The sequence below is a fragment of the Ovis canadensis genome, chromosome 3, assembly GCF_042477335.2.
Source record: "Ovis canadensis isolate MfBH-ARS-UI-01 breed Bighorn chromosome 3, ARS-UI_OviCan_v2, whole genome shotgun sequence".
Lineage (NCBI taxonomy): Eukaryota > Metazoa > Chordata > Mammalia > Artiodactyla > Bovidae > Ovis > Ovis canadensis.
In genome coordinates, this window is record NC_091247.1 from 33,403,080 (window position 1) to 33,424,088 (window position 21,009).

Genomic DNA, 21,009 nt, shown 5'->3' on the forward strand with positions numbered 1-21,009 from the left:
TGATTGGGTGTAGGAAACAAATTGAAAGGGCTGAGCTGAAGATTTAGTTGGTAAAAAGAGCGAGACAGGTCCTTGGGGATCTATAATACTTTTGCATCATGTACTTTGAAACTCTGTGTTACTAGATGCATCAGTTCAGTTCAGTCGCTCAGTCGTGTCCGACTCTTTGCGACCCCATGAATCGCAGCACGCCAGGCCTCCCTGTCCATCACCAACTCCTGGAGTTCACTCAGACTCACGTCCATCGAGTCAGTGATGCCATCCAGCCATCTCATCCTCTGTCGTCCCCTTCTCCTCCTGCCCCCAATCCCTCCCAGCATCAGAGTCTTTTCCAATGAGTCAACTCTTCGCATGAGGTGGCCAAAGTACTGGAGTTTCATCTTTAGCATCATTCCTTCCAAAGAAATCCCAGGGCTGATCTCCTTCAGAATGGACTGGTTGGATCTCCTTGCAGTCCAAGGGAGTAGATGCATAAACATATAATATTTTTATGCCTTCTAATTCATTGACATGTTAATCATTATGAAATGACCCTGTATATCCCTGGTAGTACTCTTTTCTGCAAGTTATTGAAGGCGATGGTTTTTTGCTAATAAGGAAACATCTTTTTATTCTTTTGCATTAACATATTAGATATTAAAATTTTCTTTCAATTTCCTAATTGTAAAAAAGCTATGTAATTCTTTCTTTTCTATCTTGGATCTTACGTATGTTTTAAATTGGGCACTTTGCTCAAAATTGCATACATAGTGAACTTCCAGAACCAAACATTTTGAAAGTGTGTTTTTATGCCAATAAAATTTAGTATAGCCACATTCAGAGCCATAGATACAATTTACCTTTTTTTTTTCCCTGTGTTGTAGGAATAGACTTTAAGATCAAAACAGTCGAATTACAAGGAAAGAAGATCAAGCTACAGATATGGTAAGTGATTCTAATTTACTTACTTTATGTAGTAGAATGCCAAGTTTCCTGAAGTTTAGACAGTGAAATCCTTCCTTGTCAACTGTTTAATTCTAGGAGACTTCCCTTTCCAAGCCAATAGTCAGGTGACCTTTCAGTGATGTTTATTTATTTATTTTTAAAAAATTTATTCTATTTTAGTTTTTAATATAAATTTATTTATTTTAATTTGAGGCTAATCACTTTACAATATTGTATTGGTTTTGCCATACATCAACATGAATCTGCCACGGATGTACACGTGTTCCCCATCCTGAACCCCCCTCCCACCTCAGTGATGTTTAAAAAAAGAATTGTCATGGGCTTTGGAGTCCATGAGAGCTGACTTGAGTGTTTTACCTTTTCCACTTATAGTGTGAACTTGAGTAAGTTACATACCACCTTGAGGCCCTTACATCTTCACATGTAAAGTGGAGATAATATCATTTATCTTAAAAGATTGTTACAAGGATTACATGAAGTAATCTATGTAATGCCTTTAGCACAGTACTTGGCTCATAAACACCATATAAAAATTAATCTTTTTTTTTGGTTTAGAGGATCTTAAGCTAAAATATTTGTTTTCTTTAGTGTGTATAAATCTTTATAGGCTTTAGCATTATTTTCATTAGTTTGTATAGGGTTTGACCCATTGAAGTACAAAAAAACTCTTTAAATTTGCATTCAAGTATGTATCATAGACTTTAAAATTATAATATCTGTATTTTTCAGTGAATGTTTGGTGTTCACAATGACCTGTGAGATGTATATTATTCCCCCCCCCCCCAACAGCCTTGTTGAAGTATAACTAGTATACAGTAAACCACCCATATTACAGTTTGGTAAGCTTTGAAATATGTATAAATCTGTGAAACCATCACCACAATCAAGATAACCAACATATCCATCACCTCAGGAGTTTCCTCAAACTTCTTAATAATCTCTCCCTCCTGCCTATCCCTGGCTCCCAGGCAACCACTCTCTGCTTTCTGTCACTATAGACCAGTTCCCGTTTTCTACTACTATATATAAATGGAATCATATAATGTGTTACTTTTCTTTGTCTTTTTGAGAAGGAGGAGTCTGGCTTCTTTACTCAGCATAATTATTTTGAGAGCTTTCAATGATTTTATGTGTAGCAGTAAGTTCATTGCTTTTTATTGCTAAGTTGTATTCTGTTGTTAAGATACACAACGACAACTTTATTCACCATAAAGCTGCTACAAATGCTTCCTTTTCTCTTGAATTACTCCTATTTTATAGATAAGGAGATGGAGGCATTTTGAAATAGTTTCAGGAAATAGTTTTGTGGGTTTTTTTTTTTTTAATGAAAAACTATTTCAAAATAGTTTAAACAAAGGTCTTACAGCATGTTAATAGCAGAGCTGGGAGGCATTACATCCTCTGAATGTAGGGTTGGGAGTGACATTCTTAATTGCAGTACTGCCTCTTCTAAATAGTAGTTTGTCGATTGATTTTGTCACTGTTTCCAGTAACCGTCATTCTTCTTTCTTCATTTCCAGTCAACAGTTGTGTTAAATTTGAACTCATGTTATCTTTGGTAGTTGGGATTCCCTAGTGACTCAGAGGGTAAAGCATCTGCCCTAAATGTGGGAGACCCAGGTTCCATCCCTGGGTCGGGAAAATCCCCTGGAGAAGGAAATGACAACCCGTTCCAGTACTCTTGCCTAGAATATTCCATGGATGGAGGAGCCTGGTGGGCTATATAGTCTGTGGGGTCGCAGAGAGTCAGACGTGACTGAACAACTTCACTTGTTCACTGTCTTTGGTAGTTACTGTAATCAGATCTGTCGTGGAATGGTTATGAGAATTGGTGGTCCGTGTAAAGCTCTTGGAGCAATCTCCAGTGCATAATTCGAGAAATCAGGTATTATTTGGGGATCTCCCATGATGAGTTTAGAACCCTAAAAGTAGTAACATATTTGAGTAGAGGAACAAGCTAACAAATTGCAAAGTCATAGTTGGAGAGTTAGAAGGAGAATTAGGAGAGGACATTGTCTCAGAATCCAAAAGATAGTTTCAAAAGTTAGGCATAATTAGAAGTGGTATATGTCTAATCAGGATGTCTTCATTAGCTGATCATGTAATTAGATGTCCAATCTTTATAACATCTTTCAAATTTAATACAAATGTTTTTAAAGATTAGAAAGCATTTCCTAAATTTAATAGTTCGCTGAAGCCCAGTCCACTTGATCATTGTTGTTTTTTTTTTCTTTCTTTTCTTCTCTTTAGCTAGGAAATAATTCAGCAAATGAAATGTCTCATATACAATTTCATTATAGTTAAAATGATCTCAAGGGAAAAGATGTCAGTTATTTAGTATTCTGAATTTCAACCAGCCCCTCCCATCCTCCTTTATTCTTAGCCTCGGGTCTTATTCAGACCATGTCCCTACAAAACATTTGTCTTTCAAGCCCTCTCTGAAGCTCTGCCACACTGATTGGCTCTCTTAACTGTATCCCCTCTATACAGGGGATACAATTAGTGTTTAAGCTAATAATTTTCAAACTTTGTGACAAAAGTAAAGATACATATTACATTGTGACTCAGTATGCATATGTGTGTGTGTGTGTGTGTGTATGTATGTAGCAGAAGCACACGCCTGTGTGTGTTTTTCCTCATGCGTGTATCAGACCTTGCTTTGCTAAATGTGCTGTTTCTCCTCTGCACTGTGTCCTCCACAAACCTTCCCTGCTGTTTCTTGACTCGTGACTGGAAACATTTTCCCCTCCCCTCACCATTTTAGTCTCTAGCTATTAGAAGTGTAACATATTAACTAATACTTGGTCTTAAAAAGAGCCTTCCTCAGAAGATGCTTTTTTGAAATGGTCTTCCAGTCTAGCTTTCAAGATTAATATAGAAAAGATTACTACTGTTTCTATAAGACTCAAGTATAGCACAGAAGTGATAACATTTATAATTTAGAGTTGTTAAATTTTTTACAAAATTTTAATAGAACCTCTGTTTCCTTCCAAACACTTTGGAAGGAAAGTTTGCTGTAGTTTAGATTGTCATGTATACAGCTGACTGCTTTTAATTTGAACTTCCATTTGCTTATAAAGACCAGAAATGAGTTGACTGGTTAAAATTTGTGCTTAATATAAGAGGTTAGCATTATGCCAGCTGATTTTGTTTCTTTGCTTGAGTTGACGTGCTTGTTAATATTCCAGGGAAGAAAAAAAAGTCTTGCAGCTCTAGGTTAAAAGATCTGGGATATGCACAGTGTTTCAAGAAGGCTTTTAGTGTGAAAAACCCCATTACTCATAATTTATAACGGTTCTAAAAATTCAAAAGGCTATTCTCAACTTAAATGCTTTGCTTCAAAATGCTGTGCTACAAAAAAAGCACAGTGATTTTTATCTCTTTAGTTTGAATGAATATATTCAGGTTCTTGTTTCAGCATGAAAAATTGTTCTGTGATTGAATATTTGTTTTGGAAACTGTCTTTAGACTGTGCTGCTAAAGCTGTGTCTTATTTTTCTTACTTGAGTGATCTTCACTTCTTGCTTTCTTTCCAGGAATCTTTCAGTTTAACTGTTGCATAAGGGTCTCACCTGTCCTGCACAAGTGTGTGGGCCTAAAATTAGCTTGTTTGGCTGATAGAGAAGCAGCTGGGGCTTTTTAAATCCTGGATCTCTAGAAAGTTTCTACTGAAGTATCTTTGACTAACTACATTTTCCAGAGTAGTGAGGAAAACAGTTACAGTGAGTTACTTCAAATCTGCCTTTTTTCTCTCTCTTTTCTTTTCCTTTTTGTTAATTGTTGAGGGAAGGGAGGTGTCAGAAATGTTTGCCACTGTCAACATCTATATCTTGTACCAGCAACACATTTTAGCATCAACACAGTTACCAGAAACCAGTAGTATCATATTGTAGAGGAATTAACCATTTACCTACATGAAGTGTCAGATACATGGAAGTCATCTTTGAGTCTTCCTATTCCCTTAGCCCCAGCTTTCAAGTTAGCAAGTCTTACTTATCCTGTCTCTAAAATATGTCTGGAATCCAAATATAGTTTGCTGTCTCCATTGCTATCCCTGGTCCTCCATTACCTCTTGGGACCATTGCAGTAGGCTTTTAATATTCGAACAAGTCCTTACTTCTCCTTTGGCCTTCTTCCAGTACTTTTCCCAAGTAATAGCCTTGGTAACCTTTTTGAAATACAAATATGATCATGATTGTCATTCTTTCCTCTATTTATAGCCATTTTGACTTTCCATTGTATTTCAAATGAAAACCAAAGTTCCAAATCCAAGTTCCTTTCCACAGTTTACAGAGGAGGCCCCTGCCCATTGTTCCAACCTCATTTTTTGCTCCTTGTGTGTATAGTCTCTACCCTCAGGTGATCTCCTTTCAGTTCCATGAACACAGCAAGCGCTTTTCTGGCCTTTGTACATATCTTGTAGATCCCCGTTTAACCCACCCAACTGTAGCTAGACTAAGCATTCCGAAGTACCACTCCATTCCAGAGGCTTCTCATTTCAACAAATAAATTTTAAAATTCCAGGTTCTGGCTACAGCCCTTTCTGACTTTCCATCTCTTACCAGTTCTGCTCCAGCCACTGTGGCCATTTTTTCCCGTCTGCAGGAAATGTGTTCCCATCTTCAGGCCCTTGTAATTCACCTGTTCCTTCTGCTTGGAATGCTTTTCATCAGATCTTTGTGATGCTGCTGTCTCTCATTCAATCTCAGTTCATTGTTACCCTCTGAGAGAGGCCCTGCTTGATAACTAGCTAAAGCCACCCCAGTCCTTTAGGTGGCTGCTGCTGCTGCTAAGTCACTTCAGTCATGTCTGACTCTGTGCGACCCCATAGACGGCAGCCCACCAGGCTCCCCCGTCCCTGGGGTTCTCCAGGCAAGAACACTGGAGTGGGTTGCCATTTCCTTCTCCAGTGCATGAAAGTGAAAAGTGAAAGTGACGTCGCTCAGTCGTGTCCGACTCTTAGCGACCCCATGGACTGCAGCCCACCAGGCTTCTCCATCCATGGGATTTTCCAGGCAAGAGTACTGGAGTGGGGTGCCATTGCCTTGTCCGTCCTTTAGGACATTGGTCCTAAATCCCCCTGACATTGGTCTGTGGCCTGTTAGGAACTGGGCTGCACAGCAAGAAGGGATCAGTGGGTGGTTGAGCAAGGGAAACTTCATCTGTATTTTCAGCGGCTCCCCATCGTATGCATCCTGAGCTCTGCCTCCTGTTAGATCAGTGACGGCATTAGGTTCTCATAGGAGCACAGACCCTACTGTGAAATGCACGTGCAAGGGATCTAGGTTCCCTGCTCCTTATGAGAATCATCCCCAAACCAATCCCACTCCACATCACCCCCAGTCCATGGAAAAATTGTCTTCCATGAAACCTGTCCCGGGTTCCAAAAAAGATTGGTGGCCGCTGCTTTAGGCATGATCACACTTATCTTAGTTTATCTTTGTCATAGCACTTTTTAGTATCTAAATTTACCACATTTAAAAACTGTGTTCATTCTTATTCCCCCCACTAGAATACCAGCTTTTTAAAGGTAGGGATCCCATCTGTCTGATTTGTGGCTATATAACCACTCCCTAGAACAGAGCCTAGCAGATACAGATGCTGAATACGTATTTGTTGACTGAATGACTGATGGATTTCTGTTCATACTTTTCACTCAACCTTCAGCATCACCTCTAGAGAGAGGACTGCCCTGATTATACTATCTAGATTTCTTCCTCCCTCCCCTTTATGTCATTCTTGATCATTCCACCCTGTTTACCTTGTTAGCATTTGTCACAATTTGGAATCATATATATTACTTATTGCTTTCCCCCACTGGAATGTAATCTCTGCAAGGGCAGTTATCAGGCTTTGTTTGACTTTTGACCTTTTTTGGAAGATAAAGATGAGCATAATTTCAACTCATGGTATTTTGGGTGTAGAGAAGTTGCGTATCAGTGAGGAAATCCAAGTCTTGTTAAAATAAAACTCAGTGTGGACTTTCCTGGTGTACCAGTGGTAAAGAATCCATGGTCTGGGATGATCTCACATGCCTCGGGCAACTAAGCCCATTCACCACAACTCTTGAGCCTGTGGTCTAGAGCCTGGGGACCCCAACAAGAGAAACCACTGCAATGAGAAGCGTGTGCACCACAATTAGAGTAGTCCCCGCTTGCCGCAACTAGAGAAAGCTGATGCACGGCAATGAAGACCCAGCACAGTCGTAAGTAGGTAAAAAAAGAAAAAAAAACCTCAATGTGAGAAATTTAGCATCTTAATTTTTAAAGTAAAGAATAGCTTCATTATGTTACCAAAAACATAAAGTCATGAAATTTGAAGTCTCTGCTTTTCCAAACAGGTTAGTGTTGTCTCTGGGCTGTTCTAGTGCTGTTAGTGCCCATATCAAAAATAACTGTCATAATAGCATCCAGAGGACACAGCTTCCTTGACCCTATGTGTGGGTCTAAACTATTAAGGAAATATGCTATTTTCGTTCTAGGAATGTATCACTCCTTTCATTATGTGTCAATGGGAAAAAATAGGGTTTTATAATAGTCTCTTAGGTGTACACCTCTTACTTTATGTAAAGGAAATTATATTGCCATTGATTAATAAGTTCAAAAACCTGTTTATACTACATAGGCAGAGAAGAAAAAAATTTTAATAGAGGAAAACTGAGTGGTTTTTGAAAACAGGCTTAAAAAACCCTGTAACATGGGACATAAAAAGATAATGTGAACATGCACAATGTATAATTGCTCTTCAGATAAGAAAACCCTGCTTTTGGTGATTGGAGTCAACTAGTCTTTAGACCTGAGTATATGTGTGTATGTAAACCTAAAAATAATTTGACTGTGAATTAGCAGCTGTGAGTATTTGTTCCTCTGGGCAAAGGGTCACAATTAGCATAGAGGTAGTGAGACAGGGTCTATCTAGTTTGAAATAAGTTGTTGATTGCCGTAACAGTTGTTAGGGCTGGTATTAGGATCCAGGAAAAGGATAATTTTAAAAGACTTGGCAAGGAGAGCATATTAAAAAGAAGGAAGATAGGATGGAAGAAGTTTTGGAAAATGGAAGAGACAAAAATCAGAGAACAGATGGAGTAGTATGCAATTAATCAAAACAAAAACTCTGAACCTGAATAATGAGTATTTTTTTGGAGGGGCCATTAATATTTCAGTATCTTTTATATTAGTATTTCATAACTAAGGATTATAACATAAAATTTCCTGTCTAGGTGCCACTGGTTTAAATTTAGCTCAGTAGTTTTGACATAATATTGAGGTAATGGAAGTAAAAAATTGTGGCATAAGAATGTATATAAATACATAAATACAAATTCTTATGTGTGTAGTCTCTTAGTGGTCTAACCTAATTCTAGGATATAACATAGAAGAACTGATTGCATGTCTATTTGATGGTTTTCTTAAATGATATATAATTTATCTGTTTTGATTAAATTACATTTGGGGGGCAGTTTTTTTTTTTATAAATACTGTGTATTCTACAGTGAACAAGACAAATCTCTGATGGGACCTACCGTTTAGAGGTCATGGGCGGCAGTAAATAAATCTATAATAAGTGCTTTGCAGAGAAGTGAAGTAAAGTAAGGAGATAGATTGGAGAGATACTGGAAGACTATTTAAATTGGAGGACAGAGAAGACTTCTGATAAGGTGATGGTTAAAATGCAAAGATGAGGTGTCAACCGTGTTGTGTGTGCCCTTGTGAGCATAGCCAATACGGAAGCTGTCAGGTGAGACCAAGCTTGTGAATTTGGGGACATGAAAAAATGTGGCTCAAGCTATCAGGAAAAAGAGTGCCTCAAAATTTGAGGGTCTGGTGAAAAGTGTAAATTCTGTTAACACTTTGTAAACTTCAGGGCAAGGGTTTTGGAATAGGTTGTGGTTATAATGAATTGTCATTTGTATGTTCAGTTTATATTTTAAACTGTCATGTTTTCCACTTGTTTTGTTGTGACTTTGAAGCATAATTCACATACCTTACAGTTCACCCATTTAGAATGTAAAGTTAGTTTTTTAGTAATTTTCCAAGGTATATTCACCATCATCACAATTTTAGAATGTTTTTATATTTCTAGAAAGAAACCCACACCTTTTAGCAGCTTCTTCCCATCCTATCCAAACCATCTTCAGTTGGGGCAACCACTAATCTCTGTAGACTCCTATTCTGCATGTTTCATTTGAGCGAGATTAATTAATCAAAACTATATCATCTGTTCAAATGCAAAACTATGAGACTTTGAGAAGAAAACAGGAGAAAATCTTTGGGAACTAAGATTAGGTGAAGGGTAGGTACAACACTATAAACCACAATCCATAAAGATTTAAAAATTAATAAATTGGACTTCAACAAAATTTAAAATTTTTGGTCTACCAAAGACCCTGTCAAAAGAATGAAGAAACTCGTTATAGACCTGGAGAAAATAATTCTAAATCAAATATCTGACAAAGAACTTTTATGTAAAAAGAACTCTCAACACTCAGTAGTTTAAAAAGAAGAAAGAAGTAGGCAAACCATCCAATTAGAAGACACACAAAAGACACAAACAGACATTTTACTGGAGAGGATGTATGGATGACAGTTAGTTACATGAAAAAATGTATAACATCGATTAGTCATCAGTTCAGTCCAGTTGCTCAGTCGTGTCCAGCTCTTCGCAACCCCATGGACTGCAGCACACCAGGCTTCCCTGTCCCTCACCAACTCCCAGAGCTTGCTCAATCTTATGTCCATCGAGTCGGTGATGCCATCCAACCATCTCATCCTCTGTCGTCCCCTTCTCCTCCCGATTTCAATCATTCCTAGCATCAGGGTCTTTTCCAATGAGTCAGTTTTTTGCATCAGGTGGCCAGAGTATTGGAGTTTGAGCTTCAGCATCAGCCCTTCCAATGAATATTCAGGACTTATTTCCTTTAGGATGGACTGGTTGGATAGAGAAATACAAATTAAATTGATGATATCACTGCATGCCCTATTAGAACAACTGAAATAAAATATAGTGAGATCATCAAATGCTGAAGAAGATGCAAAGAAACTAGGTCTCCTACACTGCTAGTGGGAATGTGAAGTAGCACAGCCACTTTAGAAAAGCTTGGCAGTTTCTTACAAAGTTAAACCTATCCTTATCATCTGACTTAGCAGTAATATTCCTGGATGTTCATCCCAGAGAAATGAAAACTTATGAACTTACAAATGAATATTCGTATCAACTTTATTTGTAATAGCCCAAAACTAGAACCACCCAAATGTCCTTCCATGGGCAAGTGATTAAACAAATTGTGATACTTCTGTACAATGGAATACTACCCAGTAATAAAATGAAACAGACTAGTATTACATGCAACAACTTGGATAAATCTCAAGGGCATTATGCTGGAAAAAGTAAATAACCATTTGAAAAAGTTGCATTCAAACCAACACAACACTGTAATTTTCTTCCGATTTAAAAAAACAAACCAAGAAGATTGTTTTATATGGGATTCTAGAAATGGCAAAATTACAGAAAACTACACAAATCTATATGTGCTGAAATTGCAGAGAACAAGACATGTATGTGCATATAAAACAGAAAAGTCTAAGGTCTGTAGACTGTGCCAGTGTCAGGACCTCTTTGTACTGTTTTCTGAAATATCCTGTGAGGCTATAGTTATATTAAAACAAAACTTTAAGAAAAAAGTTTGCCAGGAAGGGAAGCAGAAATGCAGTGTTAGTTGGAGCGGTGTGGAATTGGAAGTGAGGTTTTTTTGTATGTTTGAAGTTTGCTTTTTTAAGAAAGGATAAGGGGAGACCTTAACATGTATATATGTTAATTATAATCCATAAAAAGAAAAAATTGGTGATGCAAATGAGGGGGAAATTACAGGAACAGAATTTCTTAAATCTTTGGTTTGAAGGCATTGAAAAATACTACTATTTACATATTTTTGTCTTGTTATTTATAAATGAGGTTATCTATACAACTTTTGTAAATGATTCTAAAAGATAAATATGGCTCTCATATGGTGTAGTCCTTTAATGTTCTAAAAATTCTACATGCTTTTGTATTACATTATAGCACTAGATCACTAAATAAATGGAATTCCTACAGATTTACACTTGGCTGGTATTCATTTTTAAGTAACTTCAAGAATTTTGTGTGTCACTTTATATTGTTTTCCCTTTCAGATTTTCATCCAGTATTGGTAGGTTTTTAATTTCCTTAGAGTAGTCAGTATTTATACGTATATATGTTTATGAATAACCTTGTTTACTATTTAAGAGTTAAAAGTGGTGGTTCCCTTGTGTTTTGTGTCACATGGTGGATTTTAATCTCTATTTTTACTCAACTAGTCTACTGTTTTGCCCTTCAGCTAGAACATAGTAATATCAAAATGCTCAGTACAAATTATTGGCTGTTTATTTCAGGGATACAGCAGGCCAGGAGCGATTTCACACCATCACAACCTCCTACTACAGAGGAGCAATGGGTATCATGCTAGTATATGACATCACCAATGGTAAAAGCTTTGAAAACATCAGCAAGTGGCTTAGAAACATAGATGAGGTAAGACCTAGAAATTGTATAAGCTCTACATAAACACACATTTGTGTCCTTGGTTAAGAAAATATTCCTGTTGATCTTTAGGATACAGTGTTTGCTGTCATTATTGTTGAGTATTTTTACTTGTTACATGGTAATGTTATTTTTTGCCTACCCTTTTCTTAAGATTTTGGGCAGATCTGTTTTGAACCCCATCAAGGGCGGTTGACAAATTACCCAAAAACTCTATACAGCCATCTTATAAGATGGCCCCAGATGGAAACTACCAGTGATTTCACAGATTTTTCTAAGTGAATTCTTCCTTGGTGATTTTTTTTTGAATGAATGAATTACATTTTCAGTAGTAATTTTTAAAACATATATTTGGAAATTGCCTCGTGGTCCAGGGGTTAGGACTTGGCACTTTCACTGTCATTGTCCAGGTTTAATCCGTTGTCAGGGAACGAAGATCCCACAAATGTGCGGTACAGCCAAAAATAAGTCAGTCAGTATTTTTAAGTTATGGAAGTACCATGTCCCTTTTAGACATTTTGAAAGATACAGATTACTAATAAGATAAAAACCTAACCAAGCTGTATCCTTTCATGTGAAGATGTCAGTTTTTTTTATGTTAATCTACATTTATTTTTGTAATATAAACGATATATTGTGTGTCTACACACACACACACACATATGGAGAGGTAATAAAATTTTTAACCATGAGTTATTGTCGCAGGAGATTGTTACGAGACTATTCCATATATGACACAAATCTCTTCCCTAGTAACAACGGTCGTGGCAGTTTAGTCGCTAAGTTGTGTCTGACTTGCAATCCATAGACAGTAACCCTCCAGGCTCCTCTGTCCATGAGATTTTACAGGCAAGAATACTGGAATGGGTTGCCATTTCCATCTCCAGGGAAGATGTCAGTTTTTACAAAGTGTTCAAGCATGTTTGTTTTCTGTGCTACAGCATGGGTAGCTTTTTTGTTGAAATTATTTTCATGTCTTGTTGCTGTCTTCTATGCTTTGAATTCTATCAAGACTGACTCTTGGGAAATCCCTGGCAGTCCAGGGTTAGGACTTCTCAATTCCACTGCAGGGGGCTCAGGTTCCATCCCTGGTTGGGGGGCTAAGATCCCATCATGGCAAAAGGAAAAAAAAAAAAGACTAACTCTGTAAAGCAAGTTTTGGCTGGAAACATAAAAACAAAGTCTTTAATCCAGTATTAGACCCAAGGTGATAATACTTCAGTGGTTCAGTTTGTTGCTCAGTCGTGTCCTGCTGTTTGCAACCCCATGGACTACAGCACGCCAGGCTTCCCTGTCCATCACCAATTCCCGGAGCTTACTCAGACTCATGTCCATAGAGTCGGTGATGCCATCTAACCATCTCATCTTTTGTCATCCCCTTCTCCTCCCACCTTCAATCTTTCCCACCATCAGAGTCTTTTCCAATGAGTCAGCTCTTCGCATCAGGTGGCCAAAATAGTGGAGTTTCAGCTTCAGCATCAGTCCTTCCAGTGAATATTCAGGACTGATTTCTTTTAGGATAGACTGACTGGATCTCCTTGCAGGCCAAGGGACAAAACCATAGTTCAAAAGCATAAATTCTTCAGCGCTTAGCTTTCTTTACAGCGCTCAGCTTTCTCACATCCATACATGACTACTGGAAAAATCATAGCCTTGATTAGATGGACCTTTGTCAGCAAAGTAACGTCTCTGCTTTTTAATATGCTCTCTAGGTTGGTTATAACTTTTCTTCCAAGGAGCAAGTGTCTTAATTTCATGGCTGCTGTCACCATCTGCAGTGATTTTGGAGCCCCCCAAAAATAAAGTCAGCCACTGTTTCCACTGTTTCCCCATCTATTTGCCATGAAGTGATGGGACTGGATGTCATGATCTTAGTTTTCTGAATATTGAGTTTGAAGCCATCTTTTTCACTCTCCTCTTTCACTTTCATCAAGAGGCTCTTTAGTTCTTCTACGCTTTAGGCCATAAGGGTGGTGTCATCTGCATATCTGAGGTTATTGATATTTCTCCTAGCAATCTTGATTCTAGCTTGTGCTTCATCCAGCCCAGCATTTCTCGTGATGTACTCTGCATATAAGTTAAATAAGCAGGGTGACAATATACAGCCTTGACGTACTCCTTTCCTGATTTCAGTTTCCCAATTTCATTCACCTTTTCCATTGCTATAAGAAGTCTGTTGGTATTTAGTAATCCATTAATGACATAGATTTTGAAACCAAAAAGAAGCCTTCATTTTTAAGTTTCTTTTGTCGACGGTGACTGCAGCCATGAAATCAGAAAACAGTTGCTTCTCGCCAAAAAAGCAGTGAGTAACCTAGACAGTGTGTTGAAAAACAGAGACATTACTCTGCCGACAAAGATCCATATAGTCAAGGCTATGGTCTTCCCAGTGGTCACTACGGTTGTGAGAGCTGGACCTTAAAGAAGGCAGAATGCCAAAGAATTGATGCCTTCAAACTGTGGTGCTGGAGAAGACTCCTGAAAGTCCCTTGGAGCGCAAGGAGATCAAACCATTCAGTCTTAAGGGAGATCAACCCTGAATATTCACTGGAAGGACTGATGCTGAAGCTGAAGCTCCAGTATTTTGGTCATCTGATGTAAACAGACAACTCATTGGAAAAGTCCCTGATGCTGGGAAAGATCGAGGGCAGAAGGAGAAGAGGGCATCAGAGGATGAGATGGCTGGATGGCATCACTAATGCAATGAACATGAACTTGGGCAAACTCTGGAAGACGGTGAGGGACAGGGAGGCCTGGGATGCTGCCGTCCATGGGTTGCAGAGTCAGATACAACTGGGTGACTGCTCAACAACAACAAAAGCCTTTATTTCATAGTTGAGCCAAGAAGTATGTGTAGTAAGAGCGATTTATATAGAGAGATTATGCATTGTTGTTCCAGCAACAACTGATTTTCCAGTTCTGTGACATCAGGTAGATATCCTACAGTTTAATCCATTTTGACACTTAACTACCCAGTCTCAGTGTCACTATCAGCCAAATGACAAGGCAGCCCATGGGATGTGAAAAATACCTCACATCATCCATCTCTGGCCTAATGTACCTTTCCCTGAATATCCCTGTAGCCACACAGTTGTGTGCTCTGGACACAAACAGTTTTTAATTTTGATGAAGTGCAGTTATTTTTTTCTCCTTTGTTGCCTATGCTTTTGATGTCATATCTGAGAAATCACTGCCAAATCCAAGGTCATAAAACTCCTCCCCTATATTTTCTTCTAAGAGTTCAATAGTTTTAGATCTTGGATCCATTTTTTAGTTCATTTTTGGGTATAAATTAAAGATCCAACTTCCTTCTTTTACATGTTGATATGTGGTATTTCTAACACTATTTCTTGAGAAGACTGTCTTTTCCCCTATTGAACGATCTTGGCACTCTTGTCAAAAATCATTTGATGGTGTGCACAAGAGCTCAGTTCCGGCCTCTGTGTTGTGTTCCTTTGCCCATGTCTGTTACACCAGGAGCATACTGTTGTGATTACTGCAGCTTTGTAGTAAGGTTTGAAATAAGGAAATAAGTATGAATCTTGCAACTTTATACTACTTTCCAGGATTGTTTTGGCTTTCAGGATCCCTTGAAATTCCACTTTAATTTTTAAGATGGATTTTTTATTTGTGCAAAAGGTGTCATTAGGATTTCAATGGAGCAGCATTTGTTTTTGTCTGATTTCTGTGCATGGACTCCCCTAGCATTGTGACTTTTTGAAACTTTAAGAGCTCTGTAGAATTTTTAATTAAGGCTTCTTGTAGGGCCATGTACGCGTTATCTAAGTCATGATCCAGCTTGGATTTACATTATGTAGAGGAAGTTCCATATGTCCTCTTTTGCATGCTTATACACGTCCTCTGTTGTTGAGAATGTTTTTAGAAAGTAGACAGCCTCCTATAGGGGAAAATAATAATTTGACCAAGAATATGTCTTAGAAATTATATGTATCTTTCTAGGTAATTTAAGAATTTGTGTTGTCTTTTAGCATGTGGTTTTGAGATCACTGGGCTTTCCCGGTAGTTCAGATGGTGAAGAATCTACCTGAAATATGGGAGACCTGGGTTCAGTCCCTGGGTCAGGAATATCTCCTGGAGAAGGGAATGGCTGCCTATTCCAGTATTCTTGCCTGGAGAATTCCATGGACAGAGAAGCCCTGCAAGCTACAGTCCATGGGGTCGCAAAGAGTCACATGACTGAGCGATGAGATCACTGCTTTAAAATTTTCAGAGTATAGAAATGACACCATAAAGTGAGAAAGTCATTTTTGTTAAGCCACAGTTTCATGATAGTGTGTGAACTAAACTTTTATTTCATTTTAGCATGCCAATGAAGATGTGGAAAGGATGTTACTAGGAAACAAGTGTGATATGGACGATAAAAGAGTTGTACCTAAAGGAAAAGGAGAACAGGTAAAAAGCTCTGAGTTGAGACAGCTTTGTGACGATGATGTTGCATTTGTTTTTACAGTAGAGGTGATGGAATGCTATTCATATCCTTTAAAAAAAAATGCTGTTGAAAATGATAGCTTACCATTTGAGTGGATTTTTTATTTGTTTTTTAAGAAGCTTGAACCCATTAAAATAATCTGTTCATTTTAGATAACCTAGTTGAGACTGCTACCTTTAGACTAATATTACTGTTTCCTTTAGGAAGCTGAAGTCATCAGTTGATAACATATACTTGATAATTTTGTGATATTTTGCTTCTTTTTTAGATTGCAAGAGAGCATGGTATTAGATTTTTTGAGACTAGTGCAAAAGCAAATATAAACATCGAAAAGGCATTTCTCACATTAGCTGAAGATATCCTTCGAAAGGTAAATTTCTTTCTTTTCTGTTTTTTTACTGCTAAGGGGTCGGGTGTCAACAGTTGAACATTTTCCTGTTTTCTAAAGTACTAGATTTACATTAAAAAATTGGATTTGCGTACATTTGGATGGGTCACCAGTATCTAATCCTCCAGAGAGCAGAGAGCAGTATAGAAATCTCAGTCTCTAATTCCCAATTTCATACTCCTTTTTCCAGCTTTTTGTTTGGTCCATGGTCTTGTGGCTCTTTTTGATTAATTTCTCTTATATAACCTTTGCCTTCTCATAAATAATTTTTTAAAATTCAAGAGGTGAATCTATTCTGTACTTAATTGCTACAGAATCTCTATTCCTTTATATAGTCATTTCTCAGATGTGCCAGTGAAGGGGATGTATATACTATATACTGAATAGAGTAAGTCTATACCCAAATTGAAAGCAGGAGGAGAAGGGGACAATAGAGGATGAGATGTTTGGATGGCATCACTGACTTGATGGACATGAGTTTGAGCAAGCTCTGGGACTTGGTGATGAATAGGGAAGCCTGGCGTGCTGCAGTCCATGGGGTTGCAAAGAGTCAGACACGACTGAGTAACTGAACTGAACTGATAACCAAGTTTCATTTACCCAATCATTTCAACCTGTGAGTTTTTTAAAAGAAAATGCTGAAAATTGATCTCAGGGAATTCATTTTACCTCACGGTTAGTTTCTGGGTTTAATTTGTGAATTGCATAAGTTGGCAGTACAAATAACTTGTAGCAAAATTGGGAAATCAAATATTTATATTTTCCCTCAAATGACTAGGTAAAATACACAGATTTGATATGAGTCCTGAATTCTCTATTAGTCTTCCGGTATATTTAAATGTACATAAAATAGAGAAAATCTGATACAGTCCTGAAGGAGAAGCAAACATTATATAGGAGAAAAGGAGAAAATTTAATTGCTTCGGGTAACCTTTCTGTTTTTATACTTGAAATATCAATATCTGCCCCCACCCCAAATAAACCCACCGCCTAAGGGTTGCTACTGTTAAAATTTTGGCATCTCTTATTTTGATCTTTTCCTGTATCGGCCTTTAACATGAATTATTCAACTTTGCATTCTGCCCCACTGTATTTCCTTCATTTAATGTTAGTGTATCATCATAAAATTGCCTTTTTAAAACAACGCTATGGTAATACAAGCTCCAGTCTCAAAAGGCAAGTAAAACAAAACAGAAAAGGGTTATTTCACCTCTCTGAAGTTAGACATGATTCAGCATTAGTCTCATCATATGCATGAATGCATATGCATTTTTTTTTTTTAAGTACTAAGTACTCAGGGCTCAGATCTAAGAGATAACATACCACTCATCACAAGGGGTAGGGCGGAGGAGATTTCAGAAGTTCTACAAAAGGAAGCCAGGAGGCCTGTGGACATTTCACAATTGGAAGAGAACAAAATGAAGGTCAAAAACAAAGCTTCCATTTCTTTACTTTGTGTGGAGAAGAAAACGTATCTCATGTGACTGTAATTGCATTTTGTTACATAAATTAACATTTATGGGAATACTTCTGTTGGATCTTGGTGTATCCATGGCAGTGTTTTTCACGGGTTGCTCTCCTTGTGTGTTTGTTGCAGACCCCTGTAAAAGAGCCCAACAGTGAAAACGTAGATATCAGCAGTGGAGGAGGTGTGACAGGCTGGAAGAGCAAATGCTGCTGAGCGCTCTGCTGTTCCATCAGTTGCCATCCACCACCCTGTTTTCTCTTCTTGCTGCAAAATAAACCACTCTGTCCCATTTTTAACTCTTAAACAGATATTTTTGTTCCTCATCTTAACTCTCTAGTCCACCTGTTTTATTTGTTGTTTCATCTGTGACTGCTTGCTGACTTTATAATTTTCCTCAAACAAAAATTGTATAGAAGAATCATGTCTGTGAGTTCATTTTTAAATGTACTTGCTCAGCTCACCACTGCATTTCAGTTGTATTATAGTCCAATTCTTATCAACATTAAAACCTATAGCAATCATTTCAACTCTATTCTGCAAATTGTATAAGAATAAAAGTTAGAATTAACAATTTTATTTTGTACAACAGTGGAATTTTCTGTCATGGATAAATGTGCTTGAGTCCCTATAATCTATAGACATGTGATAGCAAAAGAAAAAAGCCAGGAAAACATTCATTTTCGCCTTGAATATGTAAATGGGGTTAATTTTGTCCTGTGCCTTATGTGGAAAGGAACTTCTTTGGTTTTTCCTTTTTTTGGGGTTTTGGTGGAAGCATGTGCAGGAGACATATCATCGAAACATAAAGCATTAACATGTTTGTGGTTTGCTTGGCTGTAATTTTCAAAGTAGTTAATTGAGGACAAAGGATAATACAGAAATGATCGCTTTGGTTTGCTGAGTCTCGTTTTAAGTGGCCTTGACATTTAAAACTACTCCTGCCACCAGTTCTTTTCCTCGGCCACTTTCTCCTCCTGTCTCTTCCTGCATGCTGCTTTATTTGCTTCTTCCCCACCACCCTGTGGTGTGAGTTATTTAAAAATGAAAGGGGTAAACTAGTGGGTTTGTGGAGTTTAACATAAAGCACTGATTTAACTTGCTAAGTAAACTGAAAGATAAATCCTAACTGCCTACTATCCAATGTCAGTTAACCATGTCCTCACCTCATTTTCTCACTCCCCTAAAGCTTCTGTCCCGAGTTCCTTCATTTGCTGTTGACTTCACGTTGCTCTTCTCTTTCCCGCTTTGTTCCCTTCCTGTCTCTCTCCATTGAGTTTATGAAATGGAGGAGTTAATTGCATGCACTAGTGTTTGGAGGGTGTTGTGGTTTGTCTTTCTAACTAAGTGTATAGCCTATTCACTTTCTTAGAATAAATATTTTAACCTAAATTTGAATAGTCTCCATTTTGGCAACTCCTCTAGCAGTTTGGTAGCCCAAAATTGTTTTTAAAAAGGTGGGAAGGAGGAGTGAAATTTATTAACATGTTTGCCAAATATATTGAGATTTGGCCTATGAAGAACACTTTTTCAGTGTTAAGTTATCTTTACCTTAAGATTTAGAAGTACTTTAGGCTGTTACTGATTTTAAGTCCTGTCTTCACATCCCTTTGGGAAACTTGTATTACCCTGGATTTGAAAAAAAGAACAACAGAGGCTTTTCATGTAAGGATATGAAACTCTAGGCTCTCTCTTGCCCTGCCATTTTTTCCCCTTCATTTTTCTAGTTTTGCTTTACTGCTTATCATTAGGGTAGGGTAAGTTAAGTTTGCTATGCTGCTAGCATCCTAAGATGATACCTTTGTTGAAATAATTGTGAATAGCATGATTCATTTCTAGCAGAGGCTGAGTTTAGGACAGCAGCTTCCATTGAAAAGGCTTTCTGTGTCGTGGATAGCATTTTAATGACCTCTTGGCTAACGTAAACAACATAGGGACATATCTGCTGTGAACATCCATGAATTTTCAGATTGTGCCCTAAAAGTGATTTCATCTGCCTCACTGGTGGTGGTTGTTAGGTTTTCCCCTCACTTGACTTTATCATTGTTTACTACTAGTAAAAGCAGCATTGCCAAATAATCCCTAATTTTCCACTAAAAATAATAATGAAATAATGTTAAACTTCTCAAAAGTTTTAGGTTAAATCTATTGTTAGATTAATTTTTAATGTGTTTGTTGTTTTTCTTTATCTGGAATGTGGCAGTAGCTTTTTTACTTTTAACCCTCTTTAATCCTTACTCAATTCAGTGACTTAAGGTTTGAGAGCTAAACACTGGGATTTTTGGGTAACAGACTGACAGTTTTGTTGTTTGCAATAAATTATAATCGGCATTGTACATAGAAAGGATATGGCTACCTTTTGTTAAATCTGCACTTTCTAAATATCAAAAAAAAAAAAGGGAAATGGAGTATAAATCAATTTTTGTATAACCTGTTTGAAACCTGAGTTTTATTTGCTTAATAATAGGGCTTTGCCCCTTTTTCTGTAAGTCTCTTGGGATCCTGTGTAGAAGCTGTTCTCATTAAACACCAAACAGTTAAGTCCATTCTCTGGTACTAGCTACAAATTCGGTTTCATATTCTACTTAACAATTTAAATAAACTGAAATATTTCTAGATGGTCTACTTATGTTCATATAAAAACAAAACTTGATTTCCAACTGCGTGACTTGGTTTTCATTTATTTATGGAGTCTAAGATGGAAGATTCCTTCTGAAAATAGTGCAATAGCAAACTGGATATTAGAGGAACAGAAATAGAGGGGAATAACTTTTCAACTAGGGAAAGCTGGGAAGGCAATTTCAAGAGCTATTATTGGAAGAAACTGCATTTTAGAAGCAGAATCATGCTGGCGTCGAGACAGACAGAACACACAACTGTAGTCACTTGCCAGCCAACACTACTAGACTGTGCCAACTACAACTGGAGTCAGCTGATTACTCAGGGGCACCAAGGTAAGGCTATCATGCTGAGGAGAAATTCTTGTTTTAGTAGTGACTGTCTTCTTACCTGAAACATGTAAAGTGTTTCCCACTTTTTTTGTGAACCATAAGAAACAACTTTGGCTTTTTGGTGAAAGAAATGTTTGATCCTGTATCGAGCCCTTATTAGTCAATAAATAAAGGTACACATTTGTTGACAAGATTATCTCTGCTGGACGGACATAGCAGAGGTTTTCTTATAACTAGTTTTTGGAAGGATCAC

General features: G+C 37.6%; 1 protein-coding gene across 2 annotated transcripts in view; it reads left to right on the forward strand.

Annotated features, from left to right (window-relative positions):
- The window catches only part of RAB10 (RAB10, member RAS oncogene family), a 61,024-nt gene extending 42,640 nt beyond the window's left edge, over window positions 1-18,384 (forward strand). For both annotated transcript variants that reach the window (XM_069582818.1, XM_069582817.1), the window contains exons 2-6: window positions 864-924; window positions 11,355-11,493; window positions 15,826-15,915; window positions 16,221-16,322; window positions 17,938-18,384. In XM_069582818.1, the coding sequence (XP_069438919.1) occupies window positions 864-924; window positions 11,355-11,493; window positions 15,826-15,915; window positions 16,221-16,322; window positions 17,938-18,021 (476 nt within the window). In that variant the 3' untranslated portion in view covers window positions 18,022-18,384. The remainder of the gene's footprint in view (window positions 1-863; window positions 925-11,354; window positions 11,494-15,825; window positions 15,916-16,220; window positions 16,323-17,937) is intronic.
- Window positions 18,385-21,009: the final 2,625 nt, after the last annotated feature.